The 25771-nt window shown below is 47.9% G+C and overlaps 1 protein-coding gene across 1 annotated transcript in view; it reads left to right on the top strand.

The window, feature by feature from the left end:
- Positions 1-24337, top strand: part of znf219 (zinc finger protein 219) — a 34166-nt gene extending 9829 nt beyond the window's left edge. The window contains exons 2-6 of the mRNA XM_055229137.1: positions 14785-14860; positions 15600-17829; positions 18586-18729; positions 22426-22606; positions 23030-24337. Of these exons, the coding sequence (XP_055085112.1) occupies positions 15603-17829; positions 18586-18729; positions 22426-22606; positions 23030-23927 (3450 nt within the window). The 5' untranslated portion in view covers positions 14785-14860; positions 15600-15602 and the 3' untranslated portion in view covers positions 23928-24337. The remainder of the gene's footprint in view (positions 1-14784; positions 14861-15599; positions 17830-18585; positions 18730-22425; positions 22607-23029) is intronic.
- The last annotated feature ends 1434 nt before the right edge of the window (positions 24338-25771 follow it).

Below are 25771 nucleotides of genomic sequence, written 5' to 3'. Positions count from 1 at the left end.
GATGTTCTAGTGTGAGGTTCTGATGTTCTAGTGTGAGGTTCTGATGTTCTAATCTTCTGGATGTTCTAATGTTCTAGTGTGATGTTCTGGATGTTCTGGTGTCAGATCGTTGTGAAGTGGAGCCTCTCGTTCCTCTGGCTTAAACTCTTGTGTTTTTGTGGATCTGGTGGAGAGCTTCAGGAGCTTCAGGAGCTTCAGGAGCTTCAGGAGCTGTTCTTTGTCGAGTTGCTTCAGATCTGCTGCATTTGCACTTTTCTTTTATTCAGTTTCATTTTGTTTGGAGCAGTAAAAACTACGATGTATGCGACAAAACAAACTCAAAAATACATCAAACTCATTTTTACATTGAAATTGTAATTTAACTTTGACCATAAACACAAACACATTTATCACTTTATATCCACAGAGTTCTGTTGGGCGCTTAGCAACACTATCAATCAAACCTGTTGCTAACGCTAACGCTAACAGGAGCGACCTCGGGGAAAGAAGGACCTGATTTGTCTGTTATTAATGTTCATATCTTGATTTACAGACACAATAGTGAAATAAAAACCCCAGGATCATGTAGAGGGTTAATACGAACATTTAAGACCAGAATGACAAGAGCGGATGGAACAGGAAGTGCGCTCATGATCACTTCCTGTTTGCGGCGCTAGCAGGTTAGCTCTGTGCATTTATATAAACAGTCTGTGGTTCAGTAGGACGAGCTCTGAGGCGCTGAGGCCCACGTGGCTCAGGTGGCGGTGGCGGTGATTGCGGCGTGCCTTGGAGGGGGTTCTTCATAAACGTGTTGGCTCCGATCGTGTTTGATTCGTGTCGTGAGTCTCAGTTTGACTCTGGAGCTGCGAGTCCAGACCTGTAACAAAACGCCGCAGATATTTACAAAACGACATAAAAAAAACACCCAAAATAAACCTGCCTCAACGGATTTAACGACCTGACTCAGATTTAGATCACACCTCACAACAAAAGAGCCAGAAGTGTCAAAAAAGAGCCAGAAGAGTTTAAAAAAAAGAGCCAGAAGAGTAAAAAAAGAGCCAGAAGAGTTTAAAAAAAAGAGCCAGAAGAGTAAAAAAAGAGCCAGAAGAGACAAAAAAAAGAGCCAGAAGAGACAAAAAGAGCCAGAAGAGACAAAAAAGAGCCAGAAGAGTCAAAAAAGTCAGAAGAGACAAAAAAAAGAGCCAGAAGAGACAAAAAAGAGCCAGAAGAGACAAAAAAAGAGCTAGAAGTGTCAACAAAGAGCCAGAAGAGTCAAAAAAAGAGCCACTAAACCAGGTCTAAACTGGTAAACTGGTAAGCTCCTGTAAGACCCTCCCTCTTCTGGCCTTTGACCTCTGGTCTTCTTCTATGAAACAGCAGTGGTGTAGGTTCCCTCTAGTGGTGACATTACAGACGACAGCTTTAACCTGATGCATCTGAACATCCTCTTTATTCACCAGGATGAGTTTATAAGCACTTTTCACATCTCTCAGAGCAGAGCGGAGTTTTACCGTCACAGTAACACAGCAACAGCTAGCATACTAACAGCACACCTCCTGATTCAGCAGTTGCTTTTACAGATATTTGTACTGAGTTTACTCACAGGGGAAATGCCCAGATGTTTGAATCCTCCTGAATCGTCTTAATAAACCATTAGTTGATGATGATTTAAATCTTTGTTCATGTTTTATAAAGTTTTTTATTCAAGTATCACGAGTTAACCGTGTGCTTAGCTTTAGCGTAGCCACAGTCGTCTCTAAATGCGTCGTCTGAGCCGCCCACATGTTCCAGCATAATTACACCGGTGACAGCATCATTATGGGAGTGTGTGTATGAGAGTGCAGGGCTGGAAGTGCTGCGCCTCTAATTGGTGTTTTACTGTACTGTGTTTAAGGGTCAGCGCGCCAACAACCGGCACAACATCATCTGCGCCGCGACGTAGAAGTAAACACGAGTAAACAAGGGGAAAGACGCGAGGGCCGTTTATCTGCGGCGGAACGATCCATCTGGAGATTTACACTCGGGAACTTTTGGAACAATTTAAATATTCAGAGTTCAACGACATCGCGGAGGCTAACCAGCTACATGCTAACCAGCTACATGCTAACCAGCTACATGCTAACCAGCTACATGCTAACTAATGTGCAGAATGAGGCCGCTTTAAGTCCAAAAAGCTCATTTAAAACAAGATTCTGTGATGTATTTTAAGCGTCAGAGAAAGATTTGAGATAAAAGTTCAGGTCTGTGTCTTTATTTCCTCAGACCTGAGCTTTTAAAATGTTTAACTCACATTTTTTTGGAAAGTTTATGGGAAAAATGAATGAGAAATGTACTTTATTTATGTGGACAGGGCGAGTCTCAGTGTGACTCTGGGCCCACACTCGGCCCGGTCCGACAGCACAGTGAGGAAATGTGGGCTACACTTTAGGGTTTGGGCCAAGACTCGGGCCTGTCTCAGTGTAGGACAGACCCAGGAGATGAGACGGCCCGGTTTACCCCACACTGATGGCCCAGTTTACCCTCACACTAAACACAGGGGATGAGATGGCCCAGTTTACCCTCACACTAATGGCCCAGTTTACCCTCACATTAAACCTATGACATGAGACGGCCCAGTTTACCTCGCACTGATGGCCCAATTTACCCTTACACTAAACCCAGGGGATGAGACGGCCCAGTTTACCTCACATTAATGGCCCAGTTCACCTCGCTGACGGCCCAGTTCTCCTCACATTAGTGGCCCAGTTTACCCTTACACTAAACCTGTGACATGGGACGGCCCAGTTCACCTCACACTGACGGCCCATTTTCCCTCACATTAGCGGCCCGTGCTCTTCTTCTTCTTCTTCGTCGCATATTTCATTTTTGGGCCGTTTCCACCTGGCCTCTGTGTTTCTTTCCTTTCCACCTGATTTCGGTCTCATTTGTGGAGTCAAAAATGCTCCACCTCCGTCTCCTCCACCCCTCTCCCTCCCTCCCTCTCTCTTCCGTGGTCTTATCTGTCTCCATCTCTCCATATTTGCGTGTTATTGGCGTGACGGGGCTGGGCTGGTTGGCAACAGAGCACGTCACGCCTGAACATGAGGCTGTATTCATATGATAATGCTCCACATCCTCCACCAATGCCATTCTTTATCTGTGACTTTTATGGCTCTGATGCTATGCCCTCTCTCTCTCTCCGTCTGTCTCTCTCTCCGTCTGTCTCTCTCTCCGTCTCTCCGTCTCTCTCTCTCTTTTACCGCTGTCTTCTTCTCTTCAGGTCGTTTAAACTTGTGGCGACAAAACCTCATTCTGACAGTAATCGATGAACTAAAACCACAAGACAAAATGTGACAGTTTATATAAATGCACAGAGCTAACCTGCTAGCGCCGCGCTACAAACAGGAAGTGATCATGAGCGCACTTCCTGTTCCGTCCACTCTCGTCATTTTGTTCTTAAATGTTTGTATTAACCCTCTACATGATCCTGGGGTTTTTATTTCACTATTGTGTCTGTAAATCAAGATCTGAACATTAATAACAGACAAATCAGGTCCTTCTGTCCCCGAGGTCGCTCCTGTTAGCGTTAGCAACAGGTTTGATTGACAGTGTTGCTAAGGGCCCTTCAATAGTCTCGCTCCTGATTGGCTCTTTGGTTGTGACGATACTCGTGGTTTGAATTCAAAATATCGAACTTTGCTTCAAATTATTGTACAAAAACAGACAGTTCACATTTGTCCTGGTTTAGTCCTGGTTTAGTCCTGGTTTAGTCCTGGTTTAGTCCTGGTTTAGTCCCGGTTTAGTCCTGGTTTAGACCTGGTTTAGTCCCGGTTTAGTCCCGGTTTAGTCCCGGTTCAGTCCCGGTTTAGACCCGGTTTAGTCCTGTCTTAGTCCTGGTTTAGTCCTGGATTAGTCCCGGTTTAGTCCCGGTTTAGTCCTGGTTTAGTCCTGGTTTAGTTCTGGTTTAGTCCATGTTTGGTCCTGGTTTAGTCCTGGTTTAGTCCCGGTTCAGTCCCGGTTTAGTGCCGGTTCAGTCCCGGTTTAGTTCCGGTTTAGTCCCGGTTCAGTCCCGGTTTAGTCCCGGTTTAGTCCCGGTTCAGTCCCGGTTTAGTCCCGGTTTAGTCCTGGTTTAGTCCCGGTTTAGTCCTGGTTTAGACCTGGTTTAGTCCTGGTTTAGTCCTGGTTTAGTCCTGGTTTAGTCCTGGTTTAGTCCCGGTTTAGTCCCGGTTTAGTCCCGGTTTAGTCCCGGTTCAGTCCCGGTTTAGTCCTGTCTTAGTCCTGGTTTAGTCCTGGATTAGTCCCGGTTTAGTCCCGGTTTAGTCCCGGTTTAGTCCTGGTTTAGTCCTGGTTTAGTTCTGGTTTAGTCCATGTTTGGTCCTGGTTTAGTCCTGGTTTAGTCCCGGTTCAGTCCCGGTTTAGTGCCGGTTCAGTCCCGGTTCAGTCCCGGTTTAGTTCCGGTTTAGTCCCGGTTCAGTCCCGGTTTAGTCCCGGTTTAGTCCCGGTTCAGTCCCGGTTTAGTCCCGGTTTAGTCCTGGTTTAGACCTGGTTTAGTCCTGGTTTAGTCCTGGTTTAGTCCTGGTTTAGTCCTGGTTTAGTCCCGGTTTAGTCCTGGTTTAGACCTGGTTTAGTCCCGGTTTAGTCCCGGTTTAGTCCCGGTTTAGTCCCGGTTCAGTCCCGGTTTAGACCTGGTTTAGTCCTGGTTTAGTCCTGGTTTAGTCCTGGTTTAGTCCCGGTTTAGTCCTGGTTAAGACCTGGTTTAGTCCCGGTTTAGTCCCGGTTTAGTCCCGGTTTAGTCCCGGTTCAGTCCCGGTTTAGTCCTGTCTTAGTCCTGGTTTAGTCCTGGATTAGTCCCGGTTTAGTCCCGGTTTAGTCCCGGTTTAGTCCTGGTTTAGTCCTGGTTTAGTTCTGGTTTAGTCCATGTTTGGTCCTGGTTTAGTCCTGGTTTAGTCCCGGTTCAGTCCCGGTTTAGTGCCGGTTCAGTCCCGGTTCAGTCCCGGTTTAGTTCCGGTTTAGTCCCGGTTCAGTCCCGGTTTAGTCCCGGTTTAGTCCCGGTTCAGTCCCGGTTTAGTCCCGGTTTAGTCCCGGTTTAGACCTGGTTTAGTCCTGGTTTAGTCCTGGTTTAGTCCTGGTTTAGTCCTTGTTTAGTCCCGGTTTAGTCCTGGTTTAGACCTGGTTTAGTCCCGGTTTAGTCCCGGTTTAGTCCCGGTTTAGTCCCGGTTCAGTCCCGGTTTAGACCCGGTTTAGTCCTGTCTTAGTCCTGGTTTAGTCCTGGATTAGTCCCGGTTTAGTCCCGGTTTAGTCCTGGTTTAGTCCTGGTTTAGTTCTGGTTTAGTCCCGGTTCAGTCCCGGTTTAGTGCCGGTTCAGTCCCGGTTCAGTCCCGGTTTAGTTCCGGTTTAGTCCCGGTTCAGTCCCGGTTTAGTCCCGGTTTAGTCCCGGTTCAGTCCCGGTTTAGTCCTGGTTTAGTCCTGGTTTAGACCTGGTTTAGTCCTGGTTTAGTCCTGGTTTAGTCCTGGTTTAGTCCCGGTTTAGTCCTGGTTTAGACCTGGTTTAGTCCCGGTTTAGTCCCGGTTTAGTCCCGGTTCAGTCCCGGTTTAGTCCCGGTTCAGTCCTGTCTTAGTCCTGGTTTAGTCCTGGATTAGTCCCGGTTTAGTCCCGGTTTAGTCCCGGTTTAGTCCTGGTTTAGTCCTGGTTTAGTTCTGGTTTAGTCCATGTTTGGTCCTGGTTTAGTCCTGGTTTAGTCCCGGTTCAGTCCCGGTTTAGTCCTGTCTTAGTCCTGGTTTAGTCCTGGATTAGTCCCGGTTTAGTCCCGGTTTAGTCCTGGTTTAGTCCTGGTTTAGTTCTGGTTTAGTCCATGTTTGGTCCTGGTTTAGTCCTGGTTTAGTCCCGGTTCAGTCCCGGTTTAGTGCCGGTTCAGTCCCGGTTCAGTCCCGGTTTAGTTCCGGTTTAGTCCTGGTTCAGTCCCGGTTTAGACCTGGTTTAGTCCTGGTTTAGTCCTGGTTTAGTCCTGGTTTAGTCCCGGTTTAGACCCGGTTTAGTCCTGGTTTAGTCCTGGTTTAGTCCCGGTTTAGTCCCGGTTTAGTCCCGGTTTAGTCCCGGTTCAGTCCCGGTTTAGTCCCGGTTTAGACCCGGTTTAGTCCTGTCTTAGTCCTGGTTTAGTCCTGGATTAGTCCCGGTTTAGTCCTGGTTTAGACCTGGTTTAGTCCTGGTTTAGTCCCGGTTTAGTCCCGGTTCAGTCCCGGTTTAGACCCGGTTTAGACCCGGTTTAGTCCTGTCTTAGTCCTGGTTTAGTCCCGGTTTAGTCCCGGTTTAGTCCCGGTTTAGTCCCGGTTTAGACCTGGTTTAGTCCTGGTTTGGTCCTGGTTTAGTCCTGGTTTAGTCCTGGTTTAGTTCTGGTTTAGTCCATGTTTGGTCCTGGTTTAGTCCTGGTTTAGTCCCTGGTTTAGTCCTGGTTCAGTCCCGGTTTAGTCCCGGTTCAGTCCCGGTTTAGTCCCGGTTCAGTCCCGGTTTAGTCCCGGTTTAGACCCGGTTTAGTCCTGTCTTAGTCCTGGTTTAGTCCTGGATTAGTCCCGGTTTAGTCCTGGTGTAGTCCTGGTTTAGACCTGGTTCAGTCCTGGTTTAGACCTGGTTTAGTCCTGGTTTAGTCCTGGTTTAGTCCTGGTTTAGACCTGGTTTAGTCCTGGTTTAGTCCTGGTTTAGTCCTGGTTTAGTCCTGGTTTAGTCCTGGTTTAGTCCTGGTTTAGACCTGGTTTAGTCCTGGTTTAGTCCTGGTTTAGTCCCGGTTTAGTCCTGGTTTAGACCCGGTTTAGTCCTGGTTTAGTCCTGGTTTAGACCCGGTTTAGTCCTGGTTTAGTCCTGGTTTAGTCCTGGTTTAGTCCTGGTTTAGTCCCGGTTTAGTCCTGGTTTAGACCCGGTTTAGTCCTGGTTTAGTCCTGGTTTAGTCCTGGTTTAGTCCTGGTTTAGTCCTGGTTTAGTCCTGGTTTAGTCCTGGTTTAGTCCTGGTTTAGTCCTGGTTTAGTTCTGTCTGTCACACAGCTCCAGTTCTAGTTTATTGTTATTTCTTTCATTTTTTTCAGTCTTTTTTTGGTTCCCATCCCCCTCTTTCTCTTTCTCTCTTTCTGTCGCCCGCCCCGCTCCTGTTCCTCCGTCTATTATTCACTAATTTTCTTTCATTCTCTCACTCTCGTCCTCTCGGCGCTCCCTCTCTCTCCTCTCTCATTCTCTGTCCCTCTCTCTCCTCTCTCTGTCTCTCTCCTCTCTCCCTTCTCCTCTCTCCCTCTCTCCGTCTCTCTCCCTCCCTCCTCTCTCTTCTCTCTCCTCCCTCTCCTCCCTCTCCTTCCTCCCTCCCTCCCTCCCTCCTCCCTCTCTCTCTCTCCTGCGGTGGTGCCAGTTGGCCCGGTGCCAGGGGAATGCTGGTATCAGCTGGTGGACTGAGCCCTGCCAACAACGAACGAAAGACAAATGGAGTGAAAAGAGAGAGAGAATGAGAGAGGGAGCGACTGAGAGAGAAAGAGGAGAGAGAGAGAGAGAGAGAGAGAGAGAGAGTGATACCAAAGGCCAGAGCAAAAACAGATGAATGAAAGCGACAGAATGTGAAACAAACAGAGACTTTAGATAAACGACAAGATCAACTGGACCAACATGACACAACCTAAACCAGGACTAAACCAGGACTAAACCAGGACTAAACCAGGACTGAACCAGGACTAAACCAGGACTAAACCGGGACTAAACCAGGACTGAACCGGGACTAAACCGGGACTAAACCGGGACTGAACCGGGACTGAACCGGGACTGAACCGGGACTAAACCGGGACTAAACCGGGACTGAACCGGGACTAAACCGGGACTAAACCGGGACTGAACCGGGACTGAACCGGGACTAAACCGGGACTAAACCGGGACTAAACCGGGACTGAACCGGGACTGAACCGGGACTGAACCGGGACTGAACCGGGACTAAACCGGGACTGAACCGGGACTGAACCGGGACTAAACCGGGACTAAACCGGGTCTAAACCAGGTCTAAACCAGGACTAAACCGGGTCTAAACCGGGACTAAACCGGGACTAAACCGGGACTAAACCGGGACTAAACCGGGACTGAACCGGGACTGAACCGGGACTAAACCGGGACTAAACCGGGACTAAACCGGGACTGAACCGGGACTGAACCGGGACTGAACCGGGACTAAACCGGGACTAAACCGGGACTAAACCGGGTCTAAACCGGGACTAAACCGGGTCTAAACCGGGTCTAAACCGGGTCTAAACCAGGTCTAAACCGGGACTAAACCGGGACTGAACCGGGACTAAACCGGGACTGAACCGGGACTGAACCGGGACTAAACCGGGACTAAACCGGGACTAAACCGGGACTAAACCGGGACTAAACCAGGACTGAACCGGGACTAAACCGGGACTAAACCGGGACTGAACCGGGACTGAACCGGGACTGAACCGGGACTAAACCGGGACTAAACCGGGACTGAACCGGGACTAAACCGGGACTAAACCGGGACTGAACCGGGACTGAACCGGGACTAAACCGGGACTAAACCGGGACTAAACCGGGACTGAACCGGGACTGAACCGGGACTGAACCGGGACTGAACCGGGACTGAACCGGGACTGAACCGGGACTGAACCGGGACTGAACCGGGACTGAACCGGGACTAAACCGGGACTAAACCGGGACTAAACCGGGTCTAAACCGGGACTAAACCGGGTCTAAACCAGGTCTAAACCAGGTCTAAACCGGGACTAAACCGGGACTGAACCGGGACTAAACCGGGACTGAACCGGGACTAAACCGGGACTAAACCGGGACTAAACTGGGACTAAACTGGGACTAAACCGGGACTGAACCAGGACTAAACCCGGACTAAACCTGGACTTTGTAAACAGATAAACTGATTTGTCTAAATGTCAGTCCGTCCCAGGCTCCGCCTCCTCGTCGTCATGTGACTCGATTGTTCCAGTGACTCAAATGTCAAGACGGAGGAGAGTCCAGTGTGAGTCTGCTCCTCTCGTCTGCTCCTCTCGTCTGCTCCTCTCGTCCGCTCCTCACGTCTGCTCCTCTCGCCTGCTCCTCTCGCCTGCTCCTCTCGTCTGCTCCTCTCCTCTGCTCCTCTCGTCTGCTCCTCCTGTCCGCTCCTCTCGTCTGCTCCTCCTGTCCGCTCCTCTCGCCTGCTCCTCTCGTCTGCTCCTCTCGTCTGCTCCTCTCGTCCGCTCCTCTCGTCCGCTCCTCTCGTTTGCCGCACACTCGTCTGCTCCTCTCGTCTGCTCCTCTCGTCTGCTCCTCCTGTCTGCTCCTCTCGTCTGCTCCTCTCGTTTACTCCTCTCGTCTGCTCCTCTCGTTTGCTCCTCACGTCTGCTCCTCACGTCTGCTCCTCTCGTCTGCTCCTCTCGTCTGCTCCTCTCGTCTGCTCCTCACGTCTGCTCCTCACATCTGCTCCTCTCGTCTGCTCCTCTCGTTTGCTCCTCACGTCTGCTCCTCACGTCTGCTCCTCTCGTCTGCTCCTCTCGTCCGCTCCTCCTGTCCGCTCCTCTCGTCTGCTCCTCTCGTCTGCTCCTCCTGTCTGCTCCTCTCGTCTGCTCCTCTCGTTTACTCCTCACGTCTGCTCCTCACGTCTGCTCCTCTCGTCTGCTCCTCTCGTCTGCTCCTCTCCTCTGCTCCTCACGTCTGCTCCTCTCGTCTGCTCCTCTCGTCTGCTCCTCTCGTCTGCTCCTCTCGTCTGCTCCTCTCGTTTGCCGCACACTCGTCTGCTCCATTGTTGCCACGGTGATTGATGACCTTTTGTTGTTGTTGTGTCTCAAAACAAAATGGCAGATGAGGAAATAATGAGATAAAACTGATGATCACGAAGAGACGTTTTCACGACTTTAATCAATTTATTTAATAATCCACACCACCAATCAGGACTAAACCGGGACTAAACCGGGACTAAACCGGGTCTAAACCGGGACTAAACCAGGACTAAACCGGGACTAAATCAGGACTAAACCGGGACTAAACCGGGACTAAACCGGGACTAAACCGGGACTAAACCGGGACTAAACCGGGACTAAACCGGGACTAAACCGGGACTAAACCGGGACTAAACCGGGACTAAACCGGGACTAAACGGGGACTAAACCGGGACTAAATCGGGACTAAACCGGGACTAAACCGGGACTAAACCGGGACTAAATCGGGACTAAACCGGGACTAAACCGGGACTAAACCGGGACTAAACCGGGACTAAACCGGGACTAAACCGGGACTAAACGGGGACTAAATCAGGACTAAACCAGGACTAACTCAGGACTAAACCAGGACTAAACCGGGACTAAACCAGGTCTAAACCGGGACTAAACCAGGACTAACTCAGGACTAAACCGGGTCTAAAGCAGGACTGAACCAGGACTAAACAAAAGACTGAACCGGGTCTCAATCAGGACTGGACCTGCAGACAAACACGTGGGTCTGAAGTTCCTCCCCCAGAAATATTTTAAATTCTACACATTTTTTCCTGTTTCTGGAGGATTTTAATGTGCTCCAGTTTTTATATTATTTTATTCACAACATACAGTTAAACCAGAAATGTACTTACAATATATAAAAATACACATACACTTTTATTTCTCACTGACATAAAATCAGACTAAACTTTTCCTGTTTTGGGTCAATTAGGATTAAAATTATTTCTATTTGCAAAATGTCAGAATAAAGAGAAGGATTTTATTTTTTAAAAGTCAGAAGTTTACACACATTTCATTAGTATTCATTTCATTGTCTTTAAACTGTGTGACTTGGGTCAAATGTTTTGGATTTCCTTCCTCAAGCTTCTCACAATAGTTGTTAGGAATTTTGTCCCATTCGTCCAGACAGAGCTGGTGTAACTGAGCCCAGTTTGTGTCCGTCTCACTCACACAGGCCTTTTCAGGTCTGTTCATACATTTTCAATAGGACTGAGATCAGGACTTTGTGATGGACACTCCAAAACACTGACTTTGTTATCTTTAAACCTCTTTGTTATCCTTAAGCCTCTTTGTTATCCTTGAGCCTCTTTGTCACCAGTTTGGCCATATGCTTCAGGTCATTTTCCATTTGAAGACACATTTGTTTAACTTCCTGCTGATGTGTTGAGATGTTGCTTCAGTTTTTCCACATAATGTTCTTTCCTCCTGATGCGTCTGTTTTGTCTCTGTGCATTTACAAACTGTCCTCTGTGTTTCTTCTGTTTCTTTTGGAGTCATGTCTTCTTCCTGCAGAGTGTCCTTTCAGTCCATGTCCTCAGTCCTCGTTTCACTGTGGATAATGACACCAGGACTGAACCAGGACTGAACCAGGACTGGACCAGGACTGGACCAGGACTGGACCAGATCACTACAGTAAAACTCGACCTACACTTTGAAAATACCAGATTTTTATTATTTGTTTTATGCATCATTTCATTAGAAAGAACGAGTGTCTCTGTGTGTTCTGCTCTACAGACACTGAGTCGTTTGTCTGTGTGGCGCCCCCGTGTGGTGAATGTGTGAGTCGTTTGTTGGTGTGGCGCCCCCGTGTGGTGAATGTGTGAGTCGTTTGTTGGTGTGGCGCCCCCGTGTGGTGAATGTGTGAGCCGTTTGTCTGTGTGGCGCCCCCGTGTGGTGAATGTGTGAGTCTGTGGTTTGTATAGATCACGTTTGGTGCTGACACGGCCCTCAGCGCTCACAACACAAACAACAGGAAAAGAGGAGAGAGAGAACGGGGAAAAGAGGAGAGGAGAGAGAACGAGAGAAGAGAGGAGAGAACTGAAAAAAGAGGAGAAAGTGAACGAGAGAAGAGAGGAGAGACATGAAGTGTAAAAGAGTTTTCTTCTGTATTTATATAAAATGTAGTAATTATAAAAAAAAAAACACTGAGTGAGAGGGGGCGTGTCCAAAGGGGGCGTGTCCAAAGGGGGCGTGTCCAAAGGGGGCGTGTCCAAAGGGGGCGTGTCCAAACCTCAGACTGAGTGAATAAACAAATCCCATTGCTTTTATTTGAGTGTCTTTTTGGATAAAAGTTCCACACTGTGGCTTTAACGTGGCCTGGCTCTCGTGTGTGATTTTGGTGAAACATTTCAAATTCAAAAACATTGTCCCCATGATTTTAAAACTTTCAAAAACACTGGTCAAAAAGTCAAAGTGTTTTTTCTAACCTGACTTTAAAGACGCTCGTTGCCTTGGATTCCTCTCGCTTTGGCTGAAATATCCCACAGTGCGGCATTAAACATTTAGCTTGTGTGTGATGCCTGTAGTGTGCGTGTACTGTGAGCTCCTCTGCACAGATCTGACCTGACACTGGCCTGTCTCCATGGTTACCTGCAGGTCACTCTGTGTGTGTTTCAGCTTCAGGTGGAGTTTCACAAGGAGCTGGTTTTGTTTTGTCCTGTACAGCAGTGTCCCCAACGTTTTTATCACCGCCGACCAGCCATGGTCCATGGACCATGGACCGGGGTGCCTCTTCACTGGTACTGGCCCGGTGGCCCGGTACCAATTGATCCACAGACCGGTACTGGTCCACGGCCCAGTGGTTGGGGACCACTGCTGTACAGCACTGAACTGTTAGCATGTCTGTTAGTGTCTCAATTAGCATGTCGGATAGCGTATCTATTAGCGTGTCTGTTCTTGTGTCTGTTAGCGTCTCCGTTAGCGTGTCTGTTAGCGTCTCCGTTAGCGCACAGGAAGGGTGTGTGGGAAGTCCAAACATCTCGCCCATCCTGTCGTGGGACACATGAGGATTAAAGGCCTTCAAAGTCTAAACAAACAAAGACCAGAGCTGCCACTATTACAGCTACTACTACTACTATTACTACTACTACAAATACTACTACTACTGCAGGTATGTTCAGACAGAAGGTCCTCCTCCTCCTCCTCCTCCTCCTCCTCGTCGTTCCTCGTTCTCAGTGTGATGAGTCCATATGTTCAGAGGCAGGTGGTGGGACAGGTGTGCTCCTCACACACACACACGAGCTCCAGTACACACAGGTACTGTTACTACTGCTACAACTACTACAACTACTACAAGTACTGTACTGCCCGGGGGTGTGTGGCTCTGTGGTTTAGTCCTGTCTCTCTGCAGGTGTGTGGTTCCACTTCCATGGGTCAAATGCACAGGTTGTTGGTGTGATTCTAGATGAGTACTGTCGTTGTGCCCTTGGGCCTGTAACATCTGTGTGTGTGTGTACTCTGGTGTAGTGTGTGTGTGTGTAGGGGTGTGTGTGGGGGTGTACTGGGGTGTGTGTGTGTACTCTGGTGTGTGTGTGTGCGGGGGTGTGTGTGTGAATGGGGGAGCAGGTCGTTGTCGTTTAAACCACTTTGAGCCTTGAAGGGAGAAAAAAAAAATACTACAACTACTACAATGTATTTGATATCAGTACTACTATGGCTATTACTACTACTTTTACTACTATGAGTACTACAACTACAAATATTGTTATTGTTACTACTATTACTACTACTTCACTTCTACTAGTTGATCCCAGGGCAGCTATTCATTGTTTTACTACCATGACTACTACTACAACAACTACAACTACTACGACTACTGCTACTACTACTACTACTACAACTACTACTACTACTACTGCTGTTTTGTGTGGACGTTACATAAACTTTAACCATAATCACCGCTCTCTCACCTGAACACCCACCTTAAAGAGCCTTAAAGGGCCGATACTCTTAAAGGGCCGGTACTCTTAAAGGGCCGGTACACTTAAAGGGGCGGTACACCACTTTCTCCCCTGTACCTGAGCAGAATGCGTCTCATCCCAGTCACACGTGTGTTATATAATCAGCTCAAAATAAGGCTGCTGTGTGATTATAAAGCGTTCTATTGCTCCATAATCAGGGAGTGCATGTTAGCATACTAGTTGTTTAACTTTACTCCGCTCTGATCTGTGAAAGTTGTGTAAAGAGCTTATAAACTCATCGTGGTGAGTCATTAGGAGAAAGAACTTTGGACCAAACTGTTTAAAATGAACTAAATCTGATACAGCCTTTAACCTACTTTGAACTTTGACCTTTGAACCCTGTTGTTGATGTAATAATAACAATAATAATTTTACGTCAGGTCCCCGTGATGTGTGTGTGTGCAGAGTTCAGTCCTCACAGACGCTCGCCGATGATCCGCAGCGTCGTCGTAGTCGTCGATCCCTCGTCGCTCACACGTGTTCAGGGCTGTGATCATGTGATGCGTGTGATCATGTGATGTGTGTGATCATGTGATGCGTGTGATCATGTGATATGTGTGATCATGTGATGCGTGTGATCATGTGATGCGTTCAAGGCCCCTCCCAGTGTCAGACGTTCGTTAAAGTCGTGTCGCCACTAAAATCTATCACATAATTATCACTTCATTATTTCTGTCGGAACATTTTTATAAAAGTTCACAATATAAAAAAAAAAAAGTTGTGTTTTGTCTAATGAGTTTCTGCAGAATAGAACTTTTATATAAGCGTCACTTCATCAGGCCTCCTCTCCACAGAGCTGACCTGTAACCTGGTCTGTTTAAATCCATCTCCTCATCTAAAACAAGACCACAGTCTGTTTATATAAATGGACGTCGCTAACCTGCTAGCACCACGTTCCAAACAGGAAGTGATCATGTCGCACTTCCTGCTCCATCGGCTCTGGCTCCAATTCACTTTCTATTGAAAAACCACGTCCCCTCTCTCTAAAACTGCTGCTCTCAGACTCGTCATGTTGGTCTTAAATGTTCGTATTACCTCCAACAGCCTCGCTCCTGATTGGCTCTTTGGTTGCTATGATACTCATCTGTCAGACTTTAAATACACAGATCTGTGTTTGTTTCCACAGGAGACTGAAGGAGGCAGCAGTGAGTCCGTCCAGAGCCGAGCCTCAGAAGAATGGCATAACACCACACACACTCACGGTCAGTTTACACACACACACACTCACACCTACACACACACCCCCACATACACACACCCTCACGGTCAGTCTGTTTAAACACACACACCCTCGTGGTCAGTCTGTGTTTTGACCGCTCTCTCTGTATTTGGCGCTCGTAACAAAAGCTTTAATTAGTCTGGTTTTATTCGTTTTCTTGACGATCTTCCATCTTGGTCAAGGTCGTTGAAGATGGCGTCTAATTAGGCTCATGCAAATATCACCTTTCCACAGATATAAAGCCTCCATTTTATGCTAAACTGGATGTTTTGATATTTAAATCCCCTGATAATGTTGTTTTCCCATCAAAACAACAGCAACACACCAGTCTGTGTTTGTAAAGCTGCACTGTGGAACTTTTCTGGTGGAGCGTAGACCGTCTACTTTTTCTCTCGACGCCTCCAGACGCGCTCAGGCCTCAGCGCACACACGTTTTTATCCTTGTTGTGGTAAAACATGAGGCAAAAACAATACCTGAGTTAAAGCTCCACTGTGTAACTTTTCTGGAGAGGATCCGCCGTGTCCAGACGTGGAAGAAGTACTCCATTCTGTCAAGTAAAAGTACAGATACAGAAGCAAAAAATACTCCAGTAAAAGTAAAAGTATCACATGAAAAAATCTACTGAAGTAAAAGTATTAAAGTACCTGTTAAAAATGTATTTGTAAATGTATTTCACGCAGTACTTTATATTTGAGTAACAGTTTTTTGTTTGTTTTGTCAGAGGATGGATTCTCCGCCAGAGTGTCTTCTGTCTCTGTCTCATGACGTCCCCCAGTCTCCCCCCGCTCTCCCGTCTCTGGACCACAGCCCCCGACCTCAGCCCTCTCCCCCCGAGAGCCCCGGGGTCCTCCCCCTGCACAGCCCGGAGCCCTCCCCCCGGAGCCCCAGCACCACGCCCTCCTTCCCCCTCTCCCCCTACGCCCTCGACGCCGACGACGCCCCCCCGGAATGTATCGACAACGACCACGAAGAAAGTCTGGACGGCATCCCCGCCTCTCCCACTCCGGCCGTGGCGCTGTTTCCCGGAGGAGGAGGCGGGCAGGAGACGGCGCACAGCCCCATCCTGGACTCCTCTCCCCCGGCCACTCCGTCCGCACCTCCCCTCGGCTTCGGCGCTCTGGAGGTCGCGCTCGCTTCCGGGCAAAAGATCAGCGACGAACTGGACCTCCAGCTTTTCCAGAAGGAGAGTATCACAACCAAACCTCACCCGGGAGCGAGCGCGTCCACTGCAGGTCCGGCGCTGAGGTTCCCCTGTAACGTCTGTGGAAAAAGGTTTCGTTTTCAAAGTATTTTATCGCTCCACGCTCGGGCCCACACTTTGGACAGGAGGGCTTCAGCGATCTACAGGACGAGTTTACCCTCTGCGCCGCTAAAACAGCATCTCAAACAAAACCTCAAAGAATCGATTCACCGAAGTCACTCAAACCAGCGCGTTGTACCCGCCAATTTGATCCATTTGACCCAAGAGGACGAGTCAGACATTAAGGAGCTCGATGGGCTACAGTCGGATCCAAATCCAAACTTTCTGTTGGACGTTAGCACGGCGCTAACACCCCCGCTGACCGAAGACCCCATAACCTCCCCGTACGCCTCTATTCAAATCGGAGAGGCCGCTTCAACGCCGACCGCGCCCACGTTCCGATGCCACGCCTGCAAAGGGAAATTCCGCACCGCTTCCGAGTTGGCGCGTCATGTCCGAATCCTCCACAACCCCTATAAATGCACTCTCTGCCCCTTCTCAGCTAGCCAAGAAGAAATCTTAGCGTCGCATTTGCAGGAGAGCCACCCGATCCGTGAAGCTCCGCCGCTGTACATGTCCAGACCGATCGTAGCGAGCCCGGAAACGCCCGTCCCAACGCCGTCGCACACCCCTGCTCCTAGCCAAACGGTAGCTTCGCCAGGCGCGGCAGGAGCGAACTCATCCGCGGTGCCGGCTTTCCGCTGCGACACGTGCGGGCAGCGCTTCACCCAGTCCTGGTTCTTAAAGGGACACATGCGGAAACACAAAGACTCCTTGGATCACAAATGCCAGGTGTGCGGGCGCGGTTTCAAAGAGCCGTGGTTCCTTAAGAATCACATGAAAGTCCACCTCAACAAGCTCGGACTGAAATCTGCGCTGTCTGCGTCGCCTGGTGCGGTTGCTAACGCCGAACAACAAGCTAAAAGTGCTCAGAGTAACCAGCTAAACACGTTATATTCGAGTTTGCTTCTTGCGCAGCGTGGAGGAGGGAGAGGGCGAACGGATCGGGAGAGCAGACTGGGCATGGGTACGAGCAAGTCGGCCATTTTGGGGTATTTGGGGTTGCCTAGCGATGGCAGCGGGGGCAGCTGTATGGAAAGGCTACAGGCGGTTGCGCAGGTGGCAGAAATGGGGAACGGTAGCAGTATTAGCGGACAAGGAGCGGAGCAGAGAAAGACTAGCAATAGCGACAATCCTGGCGTGATTTCAGAGGCTAACGACCAAGCGGCGTGGTGGCAGCTCGTCGCGAGGAGCATCGCTGTAGCGCAACAACAACAACAACAACAGCAAACAAGACCCCAGCCTCGAAGTCAAAGAGCCCCGGGACGGAGCTCTGCCATCGGGGAAGCCAATCAAGTCAGGGGGGGCTATCTGGGAGGAGTGAACCAGAGGGACGAGGCCGGAGGCGCCCTGCGGAACGGAGGGTCCTGGGAATGTCCCGATTGCGGAAAACTGTTCGCGAGTCTGCAGCAGGTGGTGGTCCACGCCCGGGTCCACGCTCACAGAGGGCAGAAAACGAGCAACGACGAAGAAGGGATGGGGAAAAGTCACGGAGGAGGAGTGGGAGGAGGAATAGCAGGACACGGGATGAGCGAGACGAGCAGACGGCAGGATCACGGCGGAGGCGGAGACGCGAGACACGAAGCCAAACTCGGACCTCAACAAACGGCGATGACGGCAGGATTCCACTCCACCGTGTCCAGCTTTAAAGGTACAGCACAGACGAGTGAACAGTGTAAATGTGTCGATTATGGCTCATCACATTTATTTTCGTCGTGTTAATCGTGAGTTCAGATTGGCAGCCACACTTCTGCTGTCAGCCCCAGGGCAGCTAAGACCTTACACTTTTATAATACTTTACAAAGAGGATGTAGATGCTTTACGGTGACGTCACACATAAAAAACAGCTCAGGTCGTATTAAATCAAATCTCAGTTTAAACTTGAGTAACAGAGCGTCAGACAGAGCAGTGCCTCCGGTTAGCATCACAAAAGATAAGACATAAACAATCGATCATAAGACTGAGGAGGACAGAGGACCTCAGACCTCACACAGGTACAGAGGACAGGGCTGTTTCTCATTGGCCTTTCTCTTCAGGGGGCGGGGCTAATTCTGACCAATCAGAGCGGCTCCCTGCAGCGTTTCCTGGTTGTTACTGAAATAGTTTGCGTTATTTTGGGCCTTGGCATCTTGGATCTTTTCTACAAACATTTTCACTGTGAATTTTACACTTTTTTTTATTATTCAAAATCTGTTGAATTAAAAAAAAAAAAAACTGTCCTCCACGTTTCAGCGTCTGGTGAATCTTTTATGTCCTCGTTTCAGTGGCTCAGATATAAACACGTTCGGCCAAACTGACCTCCTTCAACTTTCAAGTTTATTTTTACTTCACATCTGTTCCTGTTCCGACTCTCCTCTCGTGGCTCCTTCTGCAGCTGCTGGATTTACATCGTTCTTTATATTTTCAGGCGAGAATGGCGTCGGCGCGGTGTCGTCCATGGCGTCCGTGCCCAGGGAGAGAGTCCGGGGCCGCGGCATCAAGGACTGTCCCTACTGCGGCAAAGCGTTTCGATCTTCTCACCACCTGAAAGTCCACCTCAGAGTCCACACAGGTACGACACGAACCTCAGAGTCCACACGGGTACGACACAAACCTCAGAGTCCACACGGGTACGACACGAACCTCAGAGTCCACACGGGTACGACACAAACCTCAGAGTCCACACGGGTACGACACAAACCTCAGAGTCCACACAGGTACGACACAAACCTCAGAGTCCACACGGGTACGACACGAACCTCTAGAATATTTACGGCAAGACATCACACCGCCAAACGCACGAATATCAGAAATGTTCACTGTGGGATCGCTCACGTCTTTTTATCGATCCATAAACTCCTGCTCTAGTTGTCTGTTTGTTCTCCCGTCACAAAAAGTCGCCAAATAACGACGTTTATCCATAAAATCCACCAAAAACTAAACCTCGTCTTCTGTCCTACAACAATTTGTCCAGTGGTTTGTCCAGAATTTTGTCTTTTGCGTTGGATCAGACCTGGACGATTGAGGGATCACACAAAACACGAAAACGTAAACCAAAGAAATGCCGGGAAAGTCTTTACGTCCGACTAGCGCCGCTTCTGATTGGTCACGTTTACGGTCATTCTCTGTTTTAGCCAATCACTGTGTCTAATCCCTCGACTCGGTTTTGTTGACGTCTCAAAACGTCGTTAGTTTGTTTACTCATTACCGATAAAAACTATGTTATCTGCAGCTCTGGTCTCCTCTCCTCTTGCGCTAACAGTTAAGCTAAAAGTTAAGCTAACAGATAAGCTAACAGATAACGACAGCGTAATAACAGTCTAAAGTTCATAAAGTCAGTTTTTCATTTGTACGTTCACGTTTAGAGTGAATCCGTTCAAACGTACAGATGTGCTGCTCCTTTTTCTTCTTCTTTTTCTTCTTCTTCTTCTTCTTCTCTCGTTCCGTGCAGCAGAATCATGATCTTGTGGTCAGAGCTGGACCCCAGAGACGCGTCCGGCGCTAATCTTAGCCTCGCTCGTATCACAGGGACTCTCTTTAAGTGGCTCGCCTCAGGGTGTGTTAAATGCACTTCAGCCACGAAAACCTACTTTACATCGCCCTGTAGGATTATGGGTAAAACGCCACGCTGTACAATACAAATCTCTAAAGGTAAAGGTTCCGTATGAGGCTTTAAACTTGAGTCCGTTCTGCTGCTGTGTCCTCGGGCAAGACACTTCACACTTTGTCTATAGTGTTTACGTTTGTGGAGGCGATTAAATCCATTTTGACCTAGTTTTGATGTTTTTCTTCTCACTAATTCTGTGCAGTTCAAAGCTGAATCTGCAGATGAAAACCCGCCATGTTTTTATTTATTTATTTCTTCCCGACGCGGAGATCAAACCTTTAACTGCGAAAGAATCGGCCCATTTCAAATCAAATCAAAATCAGAAAGAGCCGCACGTTTTTTTTACGAGTAACGAGACAAAGTGAAATTAATTTAAAATGAGTCAATAGTATTAGAACTTTATAAAAAGTATGTGACATTTTGTATTTTTTTGTGATTTTATGTGTGGGATTTGACAAAAAAGTAAAAGAAAAACATTTATATAAAACAGTAAATCGGTAAATCGTCAGTGAATCGTCCTTTTACAAATATTTTATACCAAAACGTGACATCGACTGGACCGATATGTATCAGTTTAAAGCCCTACAGTGGAACATTCCAGGCAAAGCAGCACAAAGACAAACGAGGACAGAAAAGTGACATAGTGTGTCTTTAATTTGAGCTACAGTAAAATTTAAATCAGCTTCATCCAGATCAAGACAAACGTTATTATTGAGGTCGAATAAATGTGTCAGATGCCCTCCCTGTGTGTCAGATGCCCTCCCCGTGTGTCAGATGCCCTCCCCGTGTGTCAGATGCCCTCCCTGTGTGTCAGATGCCCTCCCTGTGTGTCAGATGCCCTCCCTGTCTTTCTGAAGCTCATATTCGTTCGTTTATCGGTTCATGTTTCAGTCTGAAACATTAACTGTCCCGGTTGTGGTTTAAAACGTGAAATAAACCACAAATCTCGTTACAATGGGACAAATTGCTCAGACTTCTATCTCTCGTTTTGTTCTCTGTGAAAGAATGTGTTTTCTTTTCTTTTTTCCCGTCGTTCGTGGCCCTCGAGACCGGCCCGGCGTCAAATCACATTATTTTCCTTAGAGGGCACTTTTATTCTGAATAGACTCATTAATGCTTTTCATATGGAACACAATCTGTGATACTAATGCAGCGCCCCCCCCTCCTGTGTGTGTGTGTGGGGTCACACTGCCACCTGCCTGTCACATGTGGAACTGCAGCTCAAACACGGCTCTGGAATGTGTGTCATAACCTAAATGTGGTGTGTGATTTAAAGGGGACGTGTTTTATGTCACGTTACATGATTATAACGGACTTTTATGAGAGTTTAACCGTGTTTTAACCGTGTTTTAACCGTGTTTAAACCGTGCTTCCTCGTTGTTGTGTTTTGTTCGAGTGATTCGATATTGTCCTGCGTTTGAGGCTTGACTGACACAAAAAAATCTCTTCTCAAACATGTAGAGTCGCAGCCATTTTAACAAAACAAACCCCGTAAATGTCACGTTCCACTGGAGGTTTTTGATCGTGAGCAAAGCCTAAAACTCAAACTGCTCCTGGAGGTTGTGTTTCTGTTTCGTTGTGGCGTTAAAGTCGCACTGAGGCTCTTCTTTAGCATCAGAAGAGTTTGAATTAGTTTTGTGAGTACGACTTCACAATCAACAAACAAGTCTCTCTAGAGCAAGGGTCTCAAACTCGCGGCCCGGGGGCCAATTGCGGCCCGCGAGACGATATTTTGTGGCCCGCAGGACAATATGAAAGTTTAATGTTAGTGTGGCATTACCATGTTGCGTGTAGAAGGTTCCAGACACACGTGTCACTCACGCTGTGTACTCCTGTTGCAAAAGATTCAACAAATAACAATGTATATCCATAAAATCCACAAGAATTGGCATATTTCCTCATGTGTGTTGAAAACAGCGATGACGTTTTAGATTTTAACAAAGCTTTTTTGTGGAATACCTGATGTGGCCCAGCTTCACCCAGACTCTGCCTCCTGTGGCCCCCAGATAGTTTGAGTTTGAGACCCCTGCTCTAGAGTAACATTACAGTCACAAGCTAGCATTAGCATTAGTGTGTGTGTGTGTGAGTGTGTGTGTGTGGGGGTGTGTGTGTGGGTGTGTGTGTGTGGGGGTGTGTGTGTGTGTGTGAGGGGGTGTGTGTGTGTGTGTGTGAGTGTGAGGGGGTGTGTGTGAGTGTGTGTGTGTGGGGGTGTGTGTGTGGGGGTGTGTGGGTGTGTGTATGTGTGTGTGTGTGTGTGTGTGTGTGTGAGGGTGTGTGTGTGTGTGTGTGTGAGTGTGAGGGGGTGTGTGTGAGTGTGTGTGTGTGGGGGTGTGTGTGTGGGGGTGTGTGGGTGTGTATGTGTGTGTGTGTGTGTGTGAGGGGGTGTGTGTGTGTGTGTGTGAGTGTGAGGGGGTGTGTGTGAGTGTGTGTGTGTGGGGGTGTGTGTGGGTGTTTGTGTGTGTTTGGTTCTTGATGTAAATAGTTTTGAGTCTTGAAGGTGGAAAAGTGCTGTATAAAAATATGACCTTTGACCTATCTGAACCCCCCAGTGTAAAGCATTAGTGGACTCTAGAGTGTGACGTCACATGACCCCAGGCTCCGCCTCCTGCTTCACTCCCTCGTCGTCTTCGCTGTTACATCATGTGTGTGTCTTGTGTCCAGGTGAGCGTCCGTACAAATGTCCTCACTGTGACTACGCGGGGACGCAGTCCGGCTCTCTCAAGTACCACCTGCAGAGGCACCACCGAGAGCAGAGGAACGCCGCCGCCAACGCCGCCGCCAACGCAGCTAATGCAGCCAGCGCAGCCTCGTCTGGACTCGGAGCCGCGCTCGGCAACCACGGGTCAGACGTGTTAGTGTTTACATCAGCACACACACATAAAGGACTAAACCAGAACTAAACCAGGACCATAGAAGGACTAGAACTGGACCAAACCAGTGCAACGTGAGTTTGAACGCCACTCTGCACTAGGGCTGACCCGATCCCAAAAGAACCGATACCGCACATTTTTCAGGTATCGTATCGGTGAGTACTCAGACTCACTGAGCCGATACCACTCTGTGTTTTACAGAATGACGACCTGTCGATGTGAGCACTGTGGCTAATGCTAACGCTAACACTCAGAGCAGGTCACACAGACTGTGGACGCTCTGCACACATTTTATTTATGTTTTTCTTATGTAAATAGAGGGACATTTTATCTGACACACACATGGACATGTACAAAGGTCAAAGTGACTCACTGCCGCCCTCTTCTGTCCACAGTCTTTCCTCGGGGACGTCTCTGCTCCTGAAACAACGTCGATCTCAGCAAAGCCACGGACCAATCAACCGCGCGGCTGCCGACACGCCCACCTCCAGGTCAACAGCCAATCAGCAGCAGGCGTTTGGGCTCCTGACGCTTCCTGACCAGGACCACCACAAAACCATGTCCGCCCTGCGAGACGCGGATCTGGAAAGCCAGTACCGGTATCTGTCTGGAATGATGGGCACGCTGTATCAGGAGGGAAACTGGATACGGGAATCTCCACCTCCAAAAGTGGCCAAAGTGTCGAGACGCAAACCCTTAACCACAAGTCGAATGGTTCAACCCCAAAAAGACGGCGGTGGCGGCGGCGCTGCTTCAGACGGCAAATTTGAACCACTGGATTTGTCCAGACGCACCTCTCCTGGTTTGGGAGGATCTGAAGAAGACGGGATGGGAACTTTTGGCGAAATCGAAAACGAGCAAAACGCCGTTAAACTTAGCGAATGCGTTTTTTGCCCATTCCGCACGTCTTCGGCCGAGCTCATGACGATGCACCTCCAGGTCAACCACACCAGTAAGTCCAGACGCAAAAGGAGTTTAGCCACCGCTCCGGACGACGATGCTAACGCCAGGTTCTCCCAGTTTGATGCCAATCCGGATTCTCCAGGATTATGGAAAAAAATGAGCAGTTTGGACCAACAAGAGTGGTCCACAAACGGAGAATTATCCGAAAACGCAGGAGTGGATTTTAAAGAAATGGAAGATGAAAACCAAGAAGACGAATTCGGTGAAAATTTGGATGAAACGAGTTTGGAAAATTCCCCTGAACGTGATCAGGATCAGGAGGCGGGAGCGTCCGCTAGCTTGTCGCCTGCGCCGATGTCCAACGCCGACGAAGATGAAGAAATGGATTAAACTGATTTGGGGATGGCCTTTTTTTTAAATTCTCCACTTTGTAAAGAGGAAGTGGTTGAATTGAATCAAGATTTTGCCGTTTGGCTGTTTCCGCTAGAGCACAAAACATCAACGATGCTACTTATGAGGAATTTCTGGACCAGTTTTTTATATTTTAACATAAAATAGTGACAAGAGAAACGCGAGAGGCATTCATGGACATCGTTTAACGGAACATGGCTGTGAACGTATACGCCGAGATCTTCCTGAAAGGCGCGAGTCTGGGGAGTCGCCAAGTTGTCAATCATTTACGTCATTTAGCTTAGCGACGATTTCCTCAGCTGAAACTCACTGCCTGCGTGAAATTACAAATGAAATTGTAGAAGTTTATTTTGAAAGTGCATATGACAGGACTCTCTCGAAACGCAACAGCATCAGGAGATTTCAAATTTCAGATTTCTCAAAGTATTAGCTCGTTTTTTATAGTTTTTGAATATAGGTCAAGTTTTTTTTTATATTTTTACTTCCTAGTTGGACACAGCGGTGGAAGAAGTACTCAGTTTTGTACAGACCAAAAAAATACTCAAGTAAAAGTATCACATGAAAAAATCAACTTAAAAGTATTAACGTATTAAGTATTTTACGCAGAAACAACTGAATCTATCGTTTTTTTCTGTTTCTGGTTGTGTATTTTTGTTTTGTTCAAATTGCAAACGTAAATAACTACATCTTTACTCACGATAAATACTGTAGTACTTTTACTTTGTTATGTTCCACCTATTTACAAAACCTTTACCTACGTTTTACCTCGAAATCATGACGTAAACAAGGACCAAAACAGACATTTTTATCCAGTTAAATGAAGGTTTAAAGGTCAGAAAATGGCGTCCTCCCTGACCCTTTGGATGGACTGAATTTTTTAACTTTAAGTCTCAACTTTTTTACCGCAAACTGCCCCAGAACTGATGTAAAATAACGCTAACGGTACGTGACAAACATGGCGTCCTGTCGTATGCACTTTGTCAGGTTAAACTGTGTGACGTCGCTACGTTCTGTCGTTAGCTAGCTCCTTCCTTTACATCAGAAGCGCTTTTCGTTTTATTTTCAGAGGTCCGCGCGCGTTTAGCTGTAGCCCGGCGCGCGCGTGAAACGTCCGCGTAAAGATGAAAAACAAAACAGCCGAATCAAGTGTTTACAAAGCACCGTCGTCGAGGAAACAGGAGCCCGCGAGCGCTTTCATCCGACGGAGAGAGAGAGAGAGCGGCTCGTCGGAAGGAAGTCGTAGGAACATTCCAACAAGACGGAAAGACGGAAAAGCTCAAAGTGTGTCTAAAAAACTTGTGTCTTTGTACGAGGAAAAGACAAGGTAAAACTGCCCCCTGTGTCCACCAGGGGGCACTGTGTTCTAGCTGCGTAGACCCCTCCCTCTTTTGTATAAGGAAAGACATTGGTAGAACTATTATTATTATTATTATTATTATTACGATTATTATTATTATTATGATTATTATTATTATTATTATTAAAACACTAACAAATGCTTAGACATCCCAGTAGAAAATGTGTAGCTTTTGTAAAGACGAGACAGAAAAAAATCAGACTTTTGTTTTATTTGAAGAATCGTACGAAAATCTTATGAACATAGCTGATATGGATTATAATGTTTGTGAGGTCAGACTAGTTGGAATGTTTAAAACAGAGCACTGTGCAAGGTCTCCAAAGTAGCTGTTTTTTTTGTTTTTTCTTTAAAGCCGCATTACGTGCCTTTCCTGGTGGAGGGTCAGACACCTGCTTGTTTCCGTGGAGATGTCATCGCGTCGCCAGTAAAGCATTAAATGTACCTCTCTCGCGTTTACAAGTGTTTT

The sequence above is a fragment of the Periophthalmus magnuspinnatus genome, chromosome 18 (genome assembly GCF_009829125.3).
Source record: "Periophthalmus magnuspinnatus isolate fPerMag1 chromosome 18, fPerMag1.2.pri, whole genome shotgun sequence".
Lineage (NCBI taxonomy): Eukaryota > Metazoa > Chordata > Actinopteri > Gobiiformes > Gobiidae > Periophthalmus > Periophthalmus magnuspinnatus.
Note: the sequence above shows the minus strand (reverse complement) of the source record. Positions and strands in the feature narration are given on the sequence as shown.